The 11,709-nt window shown below is 47.7% G+C and overlaps 1 protein-coding gene across 1 annotated transcript in view; it reads left to right on the top strand.

The window, feature by feature from the left end:
* The first annotated feature begins 2,031 nt into the window (after positions 1–2,031).
* The window catches only part of scap (SREBF chaperone), a 71,516-nt gene continuing 61,838 nt past the window's right edge, over positions 2,032–11,709 (top strand). The window contains 3 exon segments of the mRNA XM_055666126.1: positions 2,032–2,220; positions 4,880–5,009; positions 9,050–9,207. Coding sequence (XP_055522101.1) covers positions 2,099–2,220; positions 4,880–5,009; positions 9,050–9,207 — 410 coding nt within the window. The 5' untranslated portion in view covers positions 2,032–2,098.

Here is an 11,709-nt window from a genome sequence, read left to right as displayed (position 1 = left end):
TATCTTCCATCCATTTGTTCTATATCTCTCTACATCACCATCTATATCTCTCGGTTCCCTTTCCCCTGACTCTCAGTCTGAAGCAGGATCTCGACCCGAAACGTCACGTATTCTGGCATATATTATCTGAATGGTGTCAGATTAGGAAAAGGGGAGGTGCAACGAGACCTGCGTGTCCTTATACATCAGTCACTGAAAATAGGTAGACCGGAGTCACTGAAAGGTACAGCATGCAGTGAAAAAAGCTAATGTTATGTTGGCCTTCATTGCGAGAGGATTTGAGTTTAGGAGCAAGGAGGTCCTACTGCAGTTGTACAGGGTCCTGGTGAGACCACACCTGGAGTATTGTGTGCCGTTTTGGTCTCCTAATTTGAGGAAGGACATTCTTGTTATTGAGGGAGTGCAGCGTAGGTTTACCAGGTTAATTCCCAGGATGGCGGGACTGAAATGTGCTGAAAGAATGGGTCGACTGAGCTTGTGTTCACTGGAATTTAGAAGTTAGATGAGAGGTTATCTTATAGAAACTTATAAAAATCTTCAATGATTGGACAGGCTAGATGCAGGAAACATGTTCCCGATGTTGGGGAGTCCAGAATCAGGGGCCACAGATTAAGAATAAGGGGTAAGCCATTGAGGACTGAGATGTGGGAAAATCCTTTTCACCCAGAGAGTTGTGAATCTGTGGAATTCTCTGCCACAGAAGGCAGTGGAGGCCAATTCACTGGATGTTTTCAAGTTAGATTTAGCTCTTCGGGCTAAAGGCATCAAGGGATATGGGGAAAAAAGCAGGAACGGGGTACTGATTTTAGATGATCAGCCATGATCATGTTGAATGGCAGTGCTGGCTTGAAGGGGCAAATGGCCTACTCCTGGACCTATTTTTCTATGTTTCTAGGTTTCAATTCCTTTTCTCCAGAGATGCTGAGTTAATCCAGTTTTTGTGTGTCTATTTTACATTTTGTGGTTTTTGGTAGAGCTCAGCAGTAAAAATACATGGAATAATTTTAAATAAAATGTTAACCGTAAAGTTATTTCAGCTAACTCATTGACTCCAGAAGAGTTGGGTCAGATGGGTTTTTTTTTACAGCGAATGATATTATCCGATTAAATTTGAATATATTGATCATTTGCTTCGAAATCGAAAGGCCTGGTTAACCTCTGACTGAAGGTCTGTTTGAAAATGATAACCCTCTACGTTAAATATTAATGAAAAGGCTTTTTAACATTTCTATCTTTGAGCTCCAAAATATTTGGGCGTTACTTCAGGCAGTCCCTGGTTTGCGTAAGGATTCCGTTCCTGAGAATTGTCCCCGAACTGATTTCTCCATGAGTGAGAAATGTCTGCTTACTACACAGTGCCCTCCATAATGTTTGGGACAAAGACCCATCATTTATTTATTTGCCTCTGTACTCCACAATTTGAGATTTGTAATAGAAAAAAATCGCATGTGGTTAAAGTGCACATTGTCAGATTTTAATAAAGGCCATTTTTATACATTTTGGTTTCACCATGTAGAAATTACACCAGTGTTTACACATAGTCCTCCCATTTCAGGGCACCATAATGTTTGGGACACAGCAATGTCATGTAAATGAAAGTAGTCATGTTTAGTATTTTGTTGCATATCCTTTGCATGCAATGACTGCTTGAAGTCTACGATTCTTGGACATCACCAGTTGCTGGGTGTCTTCTCTGGTGATGCTCTGCCAGGCCTGTATTGCAGCTTGTGCTTGTTTTGGGGGCTAGTCCCCTTCAGTTTTCTCTTCAGCATATAAAAGGCATGCTCAATTGGGTTCAGATCGGGTGATTGACTTGGCCACTCATGAATTGATCATTTTTTAGCTTTGAAAAACTGCTTTGTTGCTTTAGCAGTGTGTTTGGGATCATTGTCTTGCTGTAGAATGAACCGCCAGCCATTGAGTTTTGAGGCATTTGTTTGAACTTGAGCTGAGTTGGGAGTGGGAGTTGCAGCGTTTAGCAACCGCATCATTTAATTAATTGTCAATGAATTGTCTTGTTTGTTGCAGGTGTGTTGATGTGACCCACACTGTGGCAGTACTCTGATTAATGACAGTCATGTGGTGAAAGGCAACAAGAATGACCATTACTGTAAGGCTGCGTGAAAAGATATCGCAGGCATTCTACAACTACGGCCTCTTCTGTGCATCTTACCCCATCCCCATCATCTTTTTCACCGCTGGCTGTATCTTAACATGCTGGTAAGTACACCAAACATGGAAACATAGATAATAGGTGTGGGAGTAGGGCATTCGGCCCTTCGAGCCACCACCACCATGCTCTACGTGTCAGCTGCTCTACATCGGTGAGACCAAGCGTAGGCTTGGCGATCGCTTCGCCCAACACCTCCGCTCAGTTCGCACTAACCAACCTGATCTCCCGGTGGCTCAACACTTCTACCCCCCCTCCCATTCCGAATCCGACCTTTCTGTCCTGGGCCTCCTCCGTGGCCAGTGAGTCCCACCGTAAATTGGAGGAGCAGCACCTCATATTTCGCTTGGACAGTATACACCCCAGCGGTATGAACATTGACTTCTCTAATTTCAGGTAGTCCCTGCTTTCTCCCTCTTTCCCCTCCCCAGCTGTCCCACAGCCCACTGTCTCCGCATCTTCCTTTCTTCCTCCTGTGATATTTTCGGTTTACGGTGGGTTTATCGGAACGTAGCCCCATCGTAGGTCGAGGAGCAGCTGTATCTTACTCTCTTGAAAACGCACGTATATCCCCAGCAACTCTCACTGACTTCCACAGATGCGCCACAGAACGCATTTTATCGGGACGCACCACAGCTTGGTTTGGGAACAGCTCCATCCAAGACCGCGAGAAATTGCAGCGAATTGTGGACGCAGCCCAGACCGTCACACACGCCTTCAATTTCAGGCTGGGTTCAATATAGTTAATAATCGCAGGGCATGGCATTGGAAAAAGTGATTGAGATATGATAGGATTTGCAGTGCAGTCGGGAGGGACGGAGGAATTCATCTTGAACTTAAAAGCCAATGATGGTGGCGTATGAGGAGCATTGACTGGGTGGATAGGGAATTTAGATTAAAAAGTTAGATTAAATTAAAATAAAATTAGAAAAGTGATCTGGTCATTGGTAACGAAACGAAGATAGGTGGAGGGGCAGATAATTTAGAGAAAGCAGGGACTCTGCAGAAGGAGTTGGACAGATTGGGAGAGTAGGCAGAGAAGTGGCAGGTGGAATACAGTGTGGAGTCATGCATTTTGGTCGTAGGATTAAAGGCCGATACTATTTTCTAAATGGGGAGGGAATTCAGAAATCGAAGGTACAAAGGGACATGGGAGAGCCAAAAAATTAATTTGCAAGTTAAATCAGTATTACTGGGCCTGTCCCACTTAGGCGACTGCAGGAGACTATGTGGTCGCCACATGTTCGCGGGTGGTTGCCGGGCAGTCGCCTTCATGACCGTGAGGAGTTCCCGCATTCTGGGAACTAGTCGCGGCCTCATTATGGTCGCTGTGAATGTTTCAACAATGCTTTGGAGAAGTTACTGAATACTAAATGTTGAAGAGAAGTCTGGGAGAAGCCTTTGGTGTGACCAAAGTGGTAAAACTGATCAGGCAGCATCCCTGGACACGGAGAGGTGACGTTTTGGGTCTATACAGAGATGTTGCCTGACCGGTCTGAAGAAGGGTTCTGACCCAAATCGTCACCAACCCTTTTTCTCCAGAGAGGCTGCCTGACCCGCTGAGTTCCTCCACCACTTTGTGACTACCTTTAGAAAAAATACTGAAGTCTGTCCCGATCTATGAGAGAAAAAAGGATGCGATAATACTTTTTAAAATGTTTCAGTCAATGGTTTGCATCAGACAGATGGCTTGTTGGGGTACTGATTGTGGATGATCAGCCATGATCACATTGAATGGCGGTGCTGGCTCGAAAGTCCGAATGGCCTACTCCTGCACCTATTGTCTATTGGAGGGCACTGTTTTTGAAATGCAAGTACCTTTGTAAATATATTTCAACATTGGCACTGTGGTGCAGTGATGGAGTTGCTGCCTTCCAGCGCCAGATACCCAGTTTTGATCCTAACCTCAAGTGCTAAATATACAGAGTTTGCACATGTTTAAGAAAGAACTGCAGATGCTGGAAAAATCAAAGGTAGACAATAATGCTGGAGAAACTCAGCGGGTGAGGCAGCGTCTATGGAGCGAAGGAATAGGTGACATTTCCGGTCGAGACCCTTCTCAAGACTGATGCGGGCGCTGTGATGGAAGGCAAAAAAAAAGTTAAATCTCTTCCCTTCTTTGTTCTCCCGTGGTCGGAGGCCTCGAGCCTTCCGTTGACGGGACGATCTTGGTTCCCGCAGCCGGCGGTCGGGCCCTCCGTGTCGGGGCGATCAAGTTCCCGCATCGGGGGGATCTCTGCTCCCCGCGCCGGGCGATTGGACCCCGGGTCGGGGCTAGTCGAACCCCCTGCAACTTCAGAGCTTCCCGACATGTTGGAATCCGCAGGCCGCGGTTGGAGCGTCGATCCCACGCAAGGGATCGCAGGCTCCGATGGCAAGTTCACGGCCCCACGTTGGGGCTCAAAGCCAGTCTGGAGCAAGGCCGCCAGCTCCATGATGTTAGGCCGCAGAGCGACCGGAGATACGATCCGGAAAACAATCGCAAATCCGGCAAGGTAAGAGATTGAATAAAAATGGTTTCCCCCGACCCCCCCCCCCCCCCCCCCACCCCACCCCCCCACATAAAACAAACCAGAGAACATTAACACAAACTTTTTAAAACACACTAAAAATAACAAAAGACAAAAAGACAGACAGACCGTTGGCGAGGCTGCCATCACTGACCAGCTTGGACGTTAGAGCGTACTGCTTTGTTCTGCTTTATCATAGTTATCCGTTATTGAAGCTACCTCTGCCAGGAACGGGGCCAGTGGAGTTTACAACACCTATCAAGGATTACACCGCGCCCCCCATCGAAGCAAACCGTGGACCCAGCGAGCAGAGTGATAGACCAGATTGGGTAAGTCCTGCACCATTCAACTATGCCACTGTTACATCGGCTGTACGGAAAGTATTGACGTCCCAGTATATTCACTCAGACTTTGGCTAGATTCACGAATGGTTCAGCTATTGAGGGCTCCAGGTGGACATGGAGGGGCAGGGATGGTGTGCAGGCAGAGGAGACTGGTTTAACTTGGCAACATGTTCGGCACAGATGGGCCAGTGGCTGTACTGTAATGCTCTATGTTTAACCCTCTGTATGTGAAACTGAGCCAGTTGTTGAATGACGGAGCACGAGATTGGAAACGTGTAGGAAGCAACTGCGGACGCTGGTTTAAACCGAAGATGGACACAAAAAGCTGCAGTAACTCAGCGGGACAGGCAGCATCTCTGGAGAGAAGGAATGGGTGACGTTTCGGGTCATAAGTTCATAAAAGATGGGAGCAGAATTAATTAGGCCATTAGGACCATCAAGTCCACGCCATTCAGTCATGACTGATCTATCTCTCCCTCCTAACCCCATTCTCCTGCCTTCTCCCAGTAACCCCTTCTCAACCCGAAAAGTCACCTATTCCTTTTCTCCAGAGATGCTGCCTGACCCGCTGAGTTACTCCAGCACTCTGTGAAACGTCACCTATCCATGTTCTCCACAGATGCTGCCTGACCCGCTGAGTTACTCCAGCACTCTGTGAAACGTCACCTATCCATGTTCTCCACAGATGCTGCCTGACCCGCTGAGTTACTCCAGCACTCTGTGAAACGTCACCTATCCATGTTCTCCACAGATGCTGCCTGACCCGCTGAGTTACTCCAGCACTCTGTGAAACGTCACCTATCCATGTTCTCCACAGATGCTGCCTGGACCCGCTGAGTTTACTCCAGCACTCTGTGAAACGTCACCTATCCATGTTCTCCACAGATGCTGCCTGACCCGCTGAGTTACTCCAGCATTCTGTGAAACGTCACCTATCCATGTTCCCCACAGATGCTGCCTGACCCGCGCTGAGTTACTCCAGCATTCTGTGAAACGTCACCTATCCATGTTCTCCACAGATGCTGCCTGACCCGCTGAGTTACTCCAGCTTTTTGTGCCGATCTAAGAGATTGGAACACTCCAATGATCATTTAGTACCGCACTAATCTTGCCATGAAAGTCTGTAGTTGATTTTAAGAGTAGGGAGGTTCTACTGCAGTTGTACAGGGTCTTGGTGAGAACACACCTGGAGTATTGCGTACAGTTTGGGTCTCCTAATCTGAGGAAAGACATTCTTACCATACAGAGAAGGTTCACCAGACTGATTCCTGGGATGTCAGGACTTTCATATGAAGAAAGACTGGATAGACTTGGCTTGTAATCGCTAGAATTTAGAAGATTGAGGGGGGATCTTATAGAAACTTACAAAATTCTTAAGGGGTTGGACAGGCTAGATGCAGGAAGATTGTTCCCGATGTTGGGGAAGTCCAGAACAAGGGGTCACAGTTTAAACCCCCTTTTCACGGGGCGACTTGACGCAAGAGGTAACCAGAGTTTAACATCGTGGGAACCTCGTGCAGTAACAGTACGGCATTCGTGGACCATCGTGGCGCTAACGGCAGGTAATCGTGTAACTTGGGTACTCGGGAGAAAATTCAAACATGTTTGAATTTGTCCAAGAGTGACTTGTACACTTGTGGTTGAGCATTGCAACATTTTATTAACGTAGTGGCCAGTGCGATATCCGTAGTAACTCTTGCGGTCACCGTGGGAATTCCTGCCAACGGTGAACCCGGAAGTTGGATAGAGTGAATCCAGCCAGTTTGCTATTTACATACAAATCTAATAAAACTAGCTAACAAGCATTTCATTAATGTCAGTGTGTCTCTTTTTGTCTGAAAGCAGTTTCTAACTGGAGGAACTCCGCGGGCCAGGCAGCATCTACGGAGGGAAATTGACAGGCGAGCCTTTCCTCAGGCTGCCTTATCTCTCTACCCCCCCAACTCCCACCCACACACACACAAATGCTGGAGAAACTCAGTGGGTGCAGCAGCATCTATTGAACGAAGGAAATAGGCAACGTTTCGGCCCGAAAAGTTGCTTATTTCTTGTGTATGTGTCGGAAGGAACAGCAGATGCCGGTTTAAAGAGAATGAGTTCGACGGCAGGCAGCATCTTTAGAGAGAAGGAATGGGTGACATTTTGGGTCGAGACCCTTCTGATATGCTGCTTGTCCCGCTGAGCTAGATGTTGTGTCTATCTTCGTTTTAATCCAGCATCTGCAGTTCCTTCCTGGCCGAACCCGATTGAAAGATGAGAGGCTGGGCGATAGAAATCATTAATTGAATTAAATAACTAGATACCTGTCTAATCGTATCTACGGGATTGAACAGGCTAGATGGAGGAAGAATGTTCCCGATGTTGGGGGAGTCCAGAACCAGGGTCCCAGTTTTACAGTCTACCGTGGGAACTCTTTAATTACAGCGGGAACCCTTCAGTTTCCCAGGGGGTCGGGACGGGACTGGAGTTGGGAGGGAAAGGTGGGGGAGTCGAGGGGGAGAGGAGGGGGAGACAGATGGGGGTGTCTTCATTTACTGGCGGTGGGTGTCTGTCACTGAAACAGGCAGGTGAGATTTCGCATCCACCTTGTGTGTGCCTCTCTCTCTCTCTCTCTCTCTCTCCTCCTCTCTCTCCTCCTCTCTCTCTCTCTCTCTCTCTCTCTCTCGCAGCATTTACGGAGGGAAATGGACAGGCGAACCATTCTTCAGGCTGCCTTATGTCTCTCCCCCCCCCCCCCCCCCCCCCAACTCCCACCCACACACGCGAATGCTGAGAAACTCCGCGGGTGCAGCAGCATCTATTGAACGAAGGAAATAGGCAACGTTTCGGCCCCGCTGCACCCGCTGAGTTTCTCCAGCATTCGTGTGTGTTGGGGGGAGGGGAGGAGAGAGACATAAGGCAGCCTGAAGAATGGGTCGTCTGTCCATTTCCCTCCGTAAATGCTGCCTGGCCCGCGGAGTTCCTCCAGTCCTGCCTGTGGGAGGGAGGGAGGGAGGGAGGGGGAGGGAGGGAGGGAGGGAGGGGATGGAGGGAGGGAGGGAGAGAGGAGAGAGGAGAGAGAGAGAGAGAGAGAGAGAGAGAGAGAGAGAGAGAGAGAGAGAGAGAGAGAGAGAGAGAGAGAGGAGAGGGAGAGGGAGAGGGAGAGAGAGAGAGAGAGAGAGGATAGACACCAGTTGCTTGGAGCAACTCAGCGGGACAGGCAGCATCTCTGGAGAGAAGGAACGGGTGGCGTTTCGGGTCGAGAGCTTTCTTCAGACTGAAAGTTTCACCTGTCAGTAGATCATAAAATAACACAATCATCACGGTCAATGTGAGACACAGTCTTTATTCATATTTGACAAAATAAAAAGACGACTTCTTGCACATATTGAGAGAAGGTGCATCACACCAAACAACATTTGTCTAAAAAAACACAGATTATTCTTCAGCTCATTAAAGAGCTCGGGTGAAAAAAACCAATATAGTGTGTGACAACAAAGTAACATCATTTGTGCCACGTGATTAACTACACTACAGTCCACGATGTTCATTCACGATTAACGGGAAAGATCGGGAGACGGACAAGTCACTCGCAAAAATGACAGATTTGCCGAGTACCGTGGGAACTCTTTGTCTACCCCCCCGTTATATCGTGTGATATCGTGCTAGACCACGACCACTCCACTCTGGCTACATCTTGTGTCAAGTCGCCCCGTGAAAACTAGCCATAAGGATAAGTGGGAAGTCTTTTAGGACCGAGATGAGGAAAACATTTTTCACACAGAGAGTGGTGAATCAGTGGAATTCTCTGCCACAGAAGGTAGTTGAGGGCAGTTCATTGGCTATATTTAAGAGGGAGTTAGATGTGGCCCTTGTGGTATGGAGAGAAGGCAGGGATGGGATACGGAGTTGATTGATCAGCCATGATCATATTGAATGGCGGTGCAGGTTCGAAGGGCCGAATGGCCTACTCCTGCACCTATTTTCTATGTTTCTATTCAGTTGATCCACAAATTGGTATGTGATTCACCACTTTTTCGTTCCAGTATTTCGGGCCTCCAGTTGCATATATACAACAGATATTCGTCAAGGCCATTGTGTCTCCTTGGAACAAGCACTTATTCGCTGTGGACGTCTTTCGTGCCCCTCTCTCCAAAGTGTTTCAGCTGGTGGAAGAAGTGAGAAACCACGTCTTTGAAGACAGGTAGGAAAGGAATTTGTTTATTTCTACCTTGTTTGAGAAAGAACTGCTGATGCTGGAAAAATCGAAGGTGGACAAAAATGCTGTAGAAACTCAGCAGGTGAGGCAGCATCTACGGAGCGAAGGAACAGGTGACATTTCGGGTCGAGACCCTTCTTCAGACTCAAAGGAATAGGTGATGTTTCGGGTCGACCCTTCTTCAGACTGATGCCCCCCCCCCACCCCCACATGAATCTGAAGAAGGGTCTCGACCCGAAACATCATCTATTCCTCTGCTCCACAGATGCTGCCTCACCCGCTGAGTTTCTCCAGCATTTTTGTCAACTTTCAGTTATTTCTACTTTGTCCTTTCGTTTCAAAGCTCACGCCTGTGGAATTCTCTGCCTCAGAGGGCGGTGGAGGCAGGCTCTCTGGATGCTTTCAAGAGAGAGCTAGATAGGGCTCTTAAAAATAGCGGAGTCAGGGGATATGGGGAGAAGGCAGGAATGGGGTACTGATTGGGGATGATCAGCCATGATCACATTGAATGGCGCTGCTGGCTTGAAGGGCCGAATGGCCTACTCCTGCACCTATTGTCTATTGTCTTTATCATGTATGTATTAATATGTCAGTTGGAGGGACCACATCACCAACGCCCAGCTCTGTGGGGCGATTCCACCTCTGACCGAGAAGATCAGTCAAAGTCAAATTTATTCGTCACATACACCCGAAGGTGCAGTGAAATGAATTTACCAGCAGCGATACACTTAAAAAGAACACACAATACACAATAGAATTTAACATAAACATCCAGCCCAGCATTCTTCAACGGACAAACAAACTCCGCGGCTTGGAGGTCCCGACTCAGCACTTTCCTACCGGAGACCGCGCGCGGCTTCGCCACCGCCACCGCCACCCATGGAAGACGTGACCTACGACGGCCTATCAAGACGATGCTGGAGACGTTGATGGAAGGCACGTGCGTAGAGACAAAAGAGGAGCTTGCCGGCTGCGCGGCGGACAGAGATGTATGGTGCGTCCGTCACCGTGCCCGTCGGAAACCAGCACCACTGCCCCGCTCATGTTTGCAACGATGATAATAATAATAATAATAATAATAATAATATATTTTATTGTCGTTGCACAGAGGTGCAACGAGATTTGCTATGCAGCTTCCATCCGATGTCATAACTTAATCAACTAAAAATTAGATACCCAGAGAAACATGATTTATAAAAAAAACAGTAAAACAGTATAAAGTGCAAATATGTTTGTGGCGGGTCGATGTGCGACGTGACCATCCGAGGGAGACAGCTCATGGGGGTGGGGGGCACTCAGCAGGGCCGGTTCAGAGTACCTATAGCTCTGGGGATGAAGCTGTTCCTGAGTCTGGAGGTGCAGGCATAGAAGGCCTTGTAAAGTCTTCCGGAAGGTAGAAGTTCGAACAGACTATTGCAAGGGTGTGAGGAGTCTTTGTGAATGCTGACTGCCTTCCTGAGACGAATAAATAATATTAATAATAAAACATATCTTCTACACACACTATAAATGATTCGATTGTAAGCATGTATTGTCTTTCCGCTGACTGGATAGCACACAACAAAATCTTTGTGTGCTGTGTGTGACAAACTAAACTGTAACCATGTAAAAATTATTATTGCCCAGCATACCTTCCATTTTACTTCAAGTTTATGACCTGCGGTTCTTTCACACACCTGCCCATGGGAACAGCTTCTACTCCAATTTCGCAACCAGACACCATTGTGGTTACCTTAATCGCTATCAAATTTCCTTTCTCAGTCTCTAGCTCCAAGGAGTTGCAACTGCAGATTCTCCGGCCTAAACCTGTTGCTGAAATCTCAAAGTTATTCTGCATCCTTCCAAAAGCTAGGCTGTCGAGAATTGAATACAATACTCAAGCTGCTGCCTAAAGACCATGTAGTAAAGATTCAACAAAGCAACCCTGCGTTTGTACGCCTTGGCTCGTATTCATGCAGGATCAGTCCCCAGCCCGTAGAAATATTCCCCTCGACACATCTTGCCAGCTTAAAAGGTGTGCAGTTTTTGGAGCTCAGCGGATCAGGCTGAGGATGAAAGACCCATTATCTCTGTACATTAAAGAAGGTCGGGCACGGTGGCGCAGTGGTAGAGCTGCTGCCTTACAACGCCAGAGACCCACCCGGTTTCAATCCTGACTACGGGTGCTGCCTGTACGGCGTTTGTACGTTTAGTTTTGTTCCTTGTTAGAGGTATGGCGGTAAAACAGGCCCGTTCGGCCCACCGAGTCTGCACCGACCATGGATCCCCGCACACTCACACTATCCTACACACACTTGGGGCAATTTACACTTACACCAAGCAAATTAACTTACAAACTTGTACGGAGTGTGGGAGGAAACCTAAGATCGCAGCGAAATCCCACACGGTCGGAGAAAGCCCACGTTCTCTCCGTGACTGCGTGGGTTTTCTCCGGGTGCTCCGGTTTCCTCCCACGCTCCAAAGACTTACAGGTTCATAGGCTAATTG

The sequence above is a fragment of the Leucoraja erinacea genome, unplaced genomic scaffold (genome assembly GCF_028641065.1).
Source record: "Leucoraja erinacea ecotype New England unplaced genomic scaffold, Leri_hhj_1 Leri_195S, whole genome shotgun sequence".
Taxonomy (NCBI): domain Eukaryota; kingdom Metazoa; phylum Chordata; class Chondrichthyes; order Rajiformes; family Rajidae; genus Leucoraja; species Leucoraja erinaceus.
Note: the sequence above shows the minus strand (reverse complement) of the source record. Positions and strands in the feature narration are given on the sequence as shown.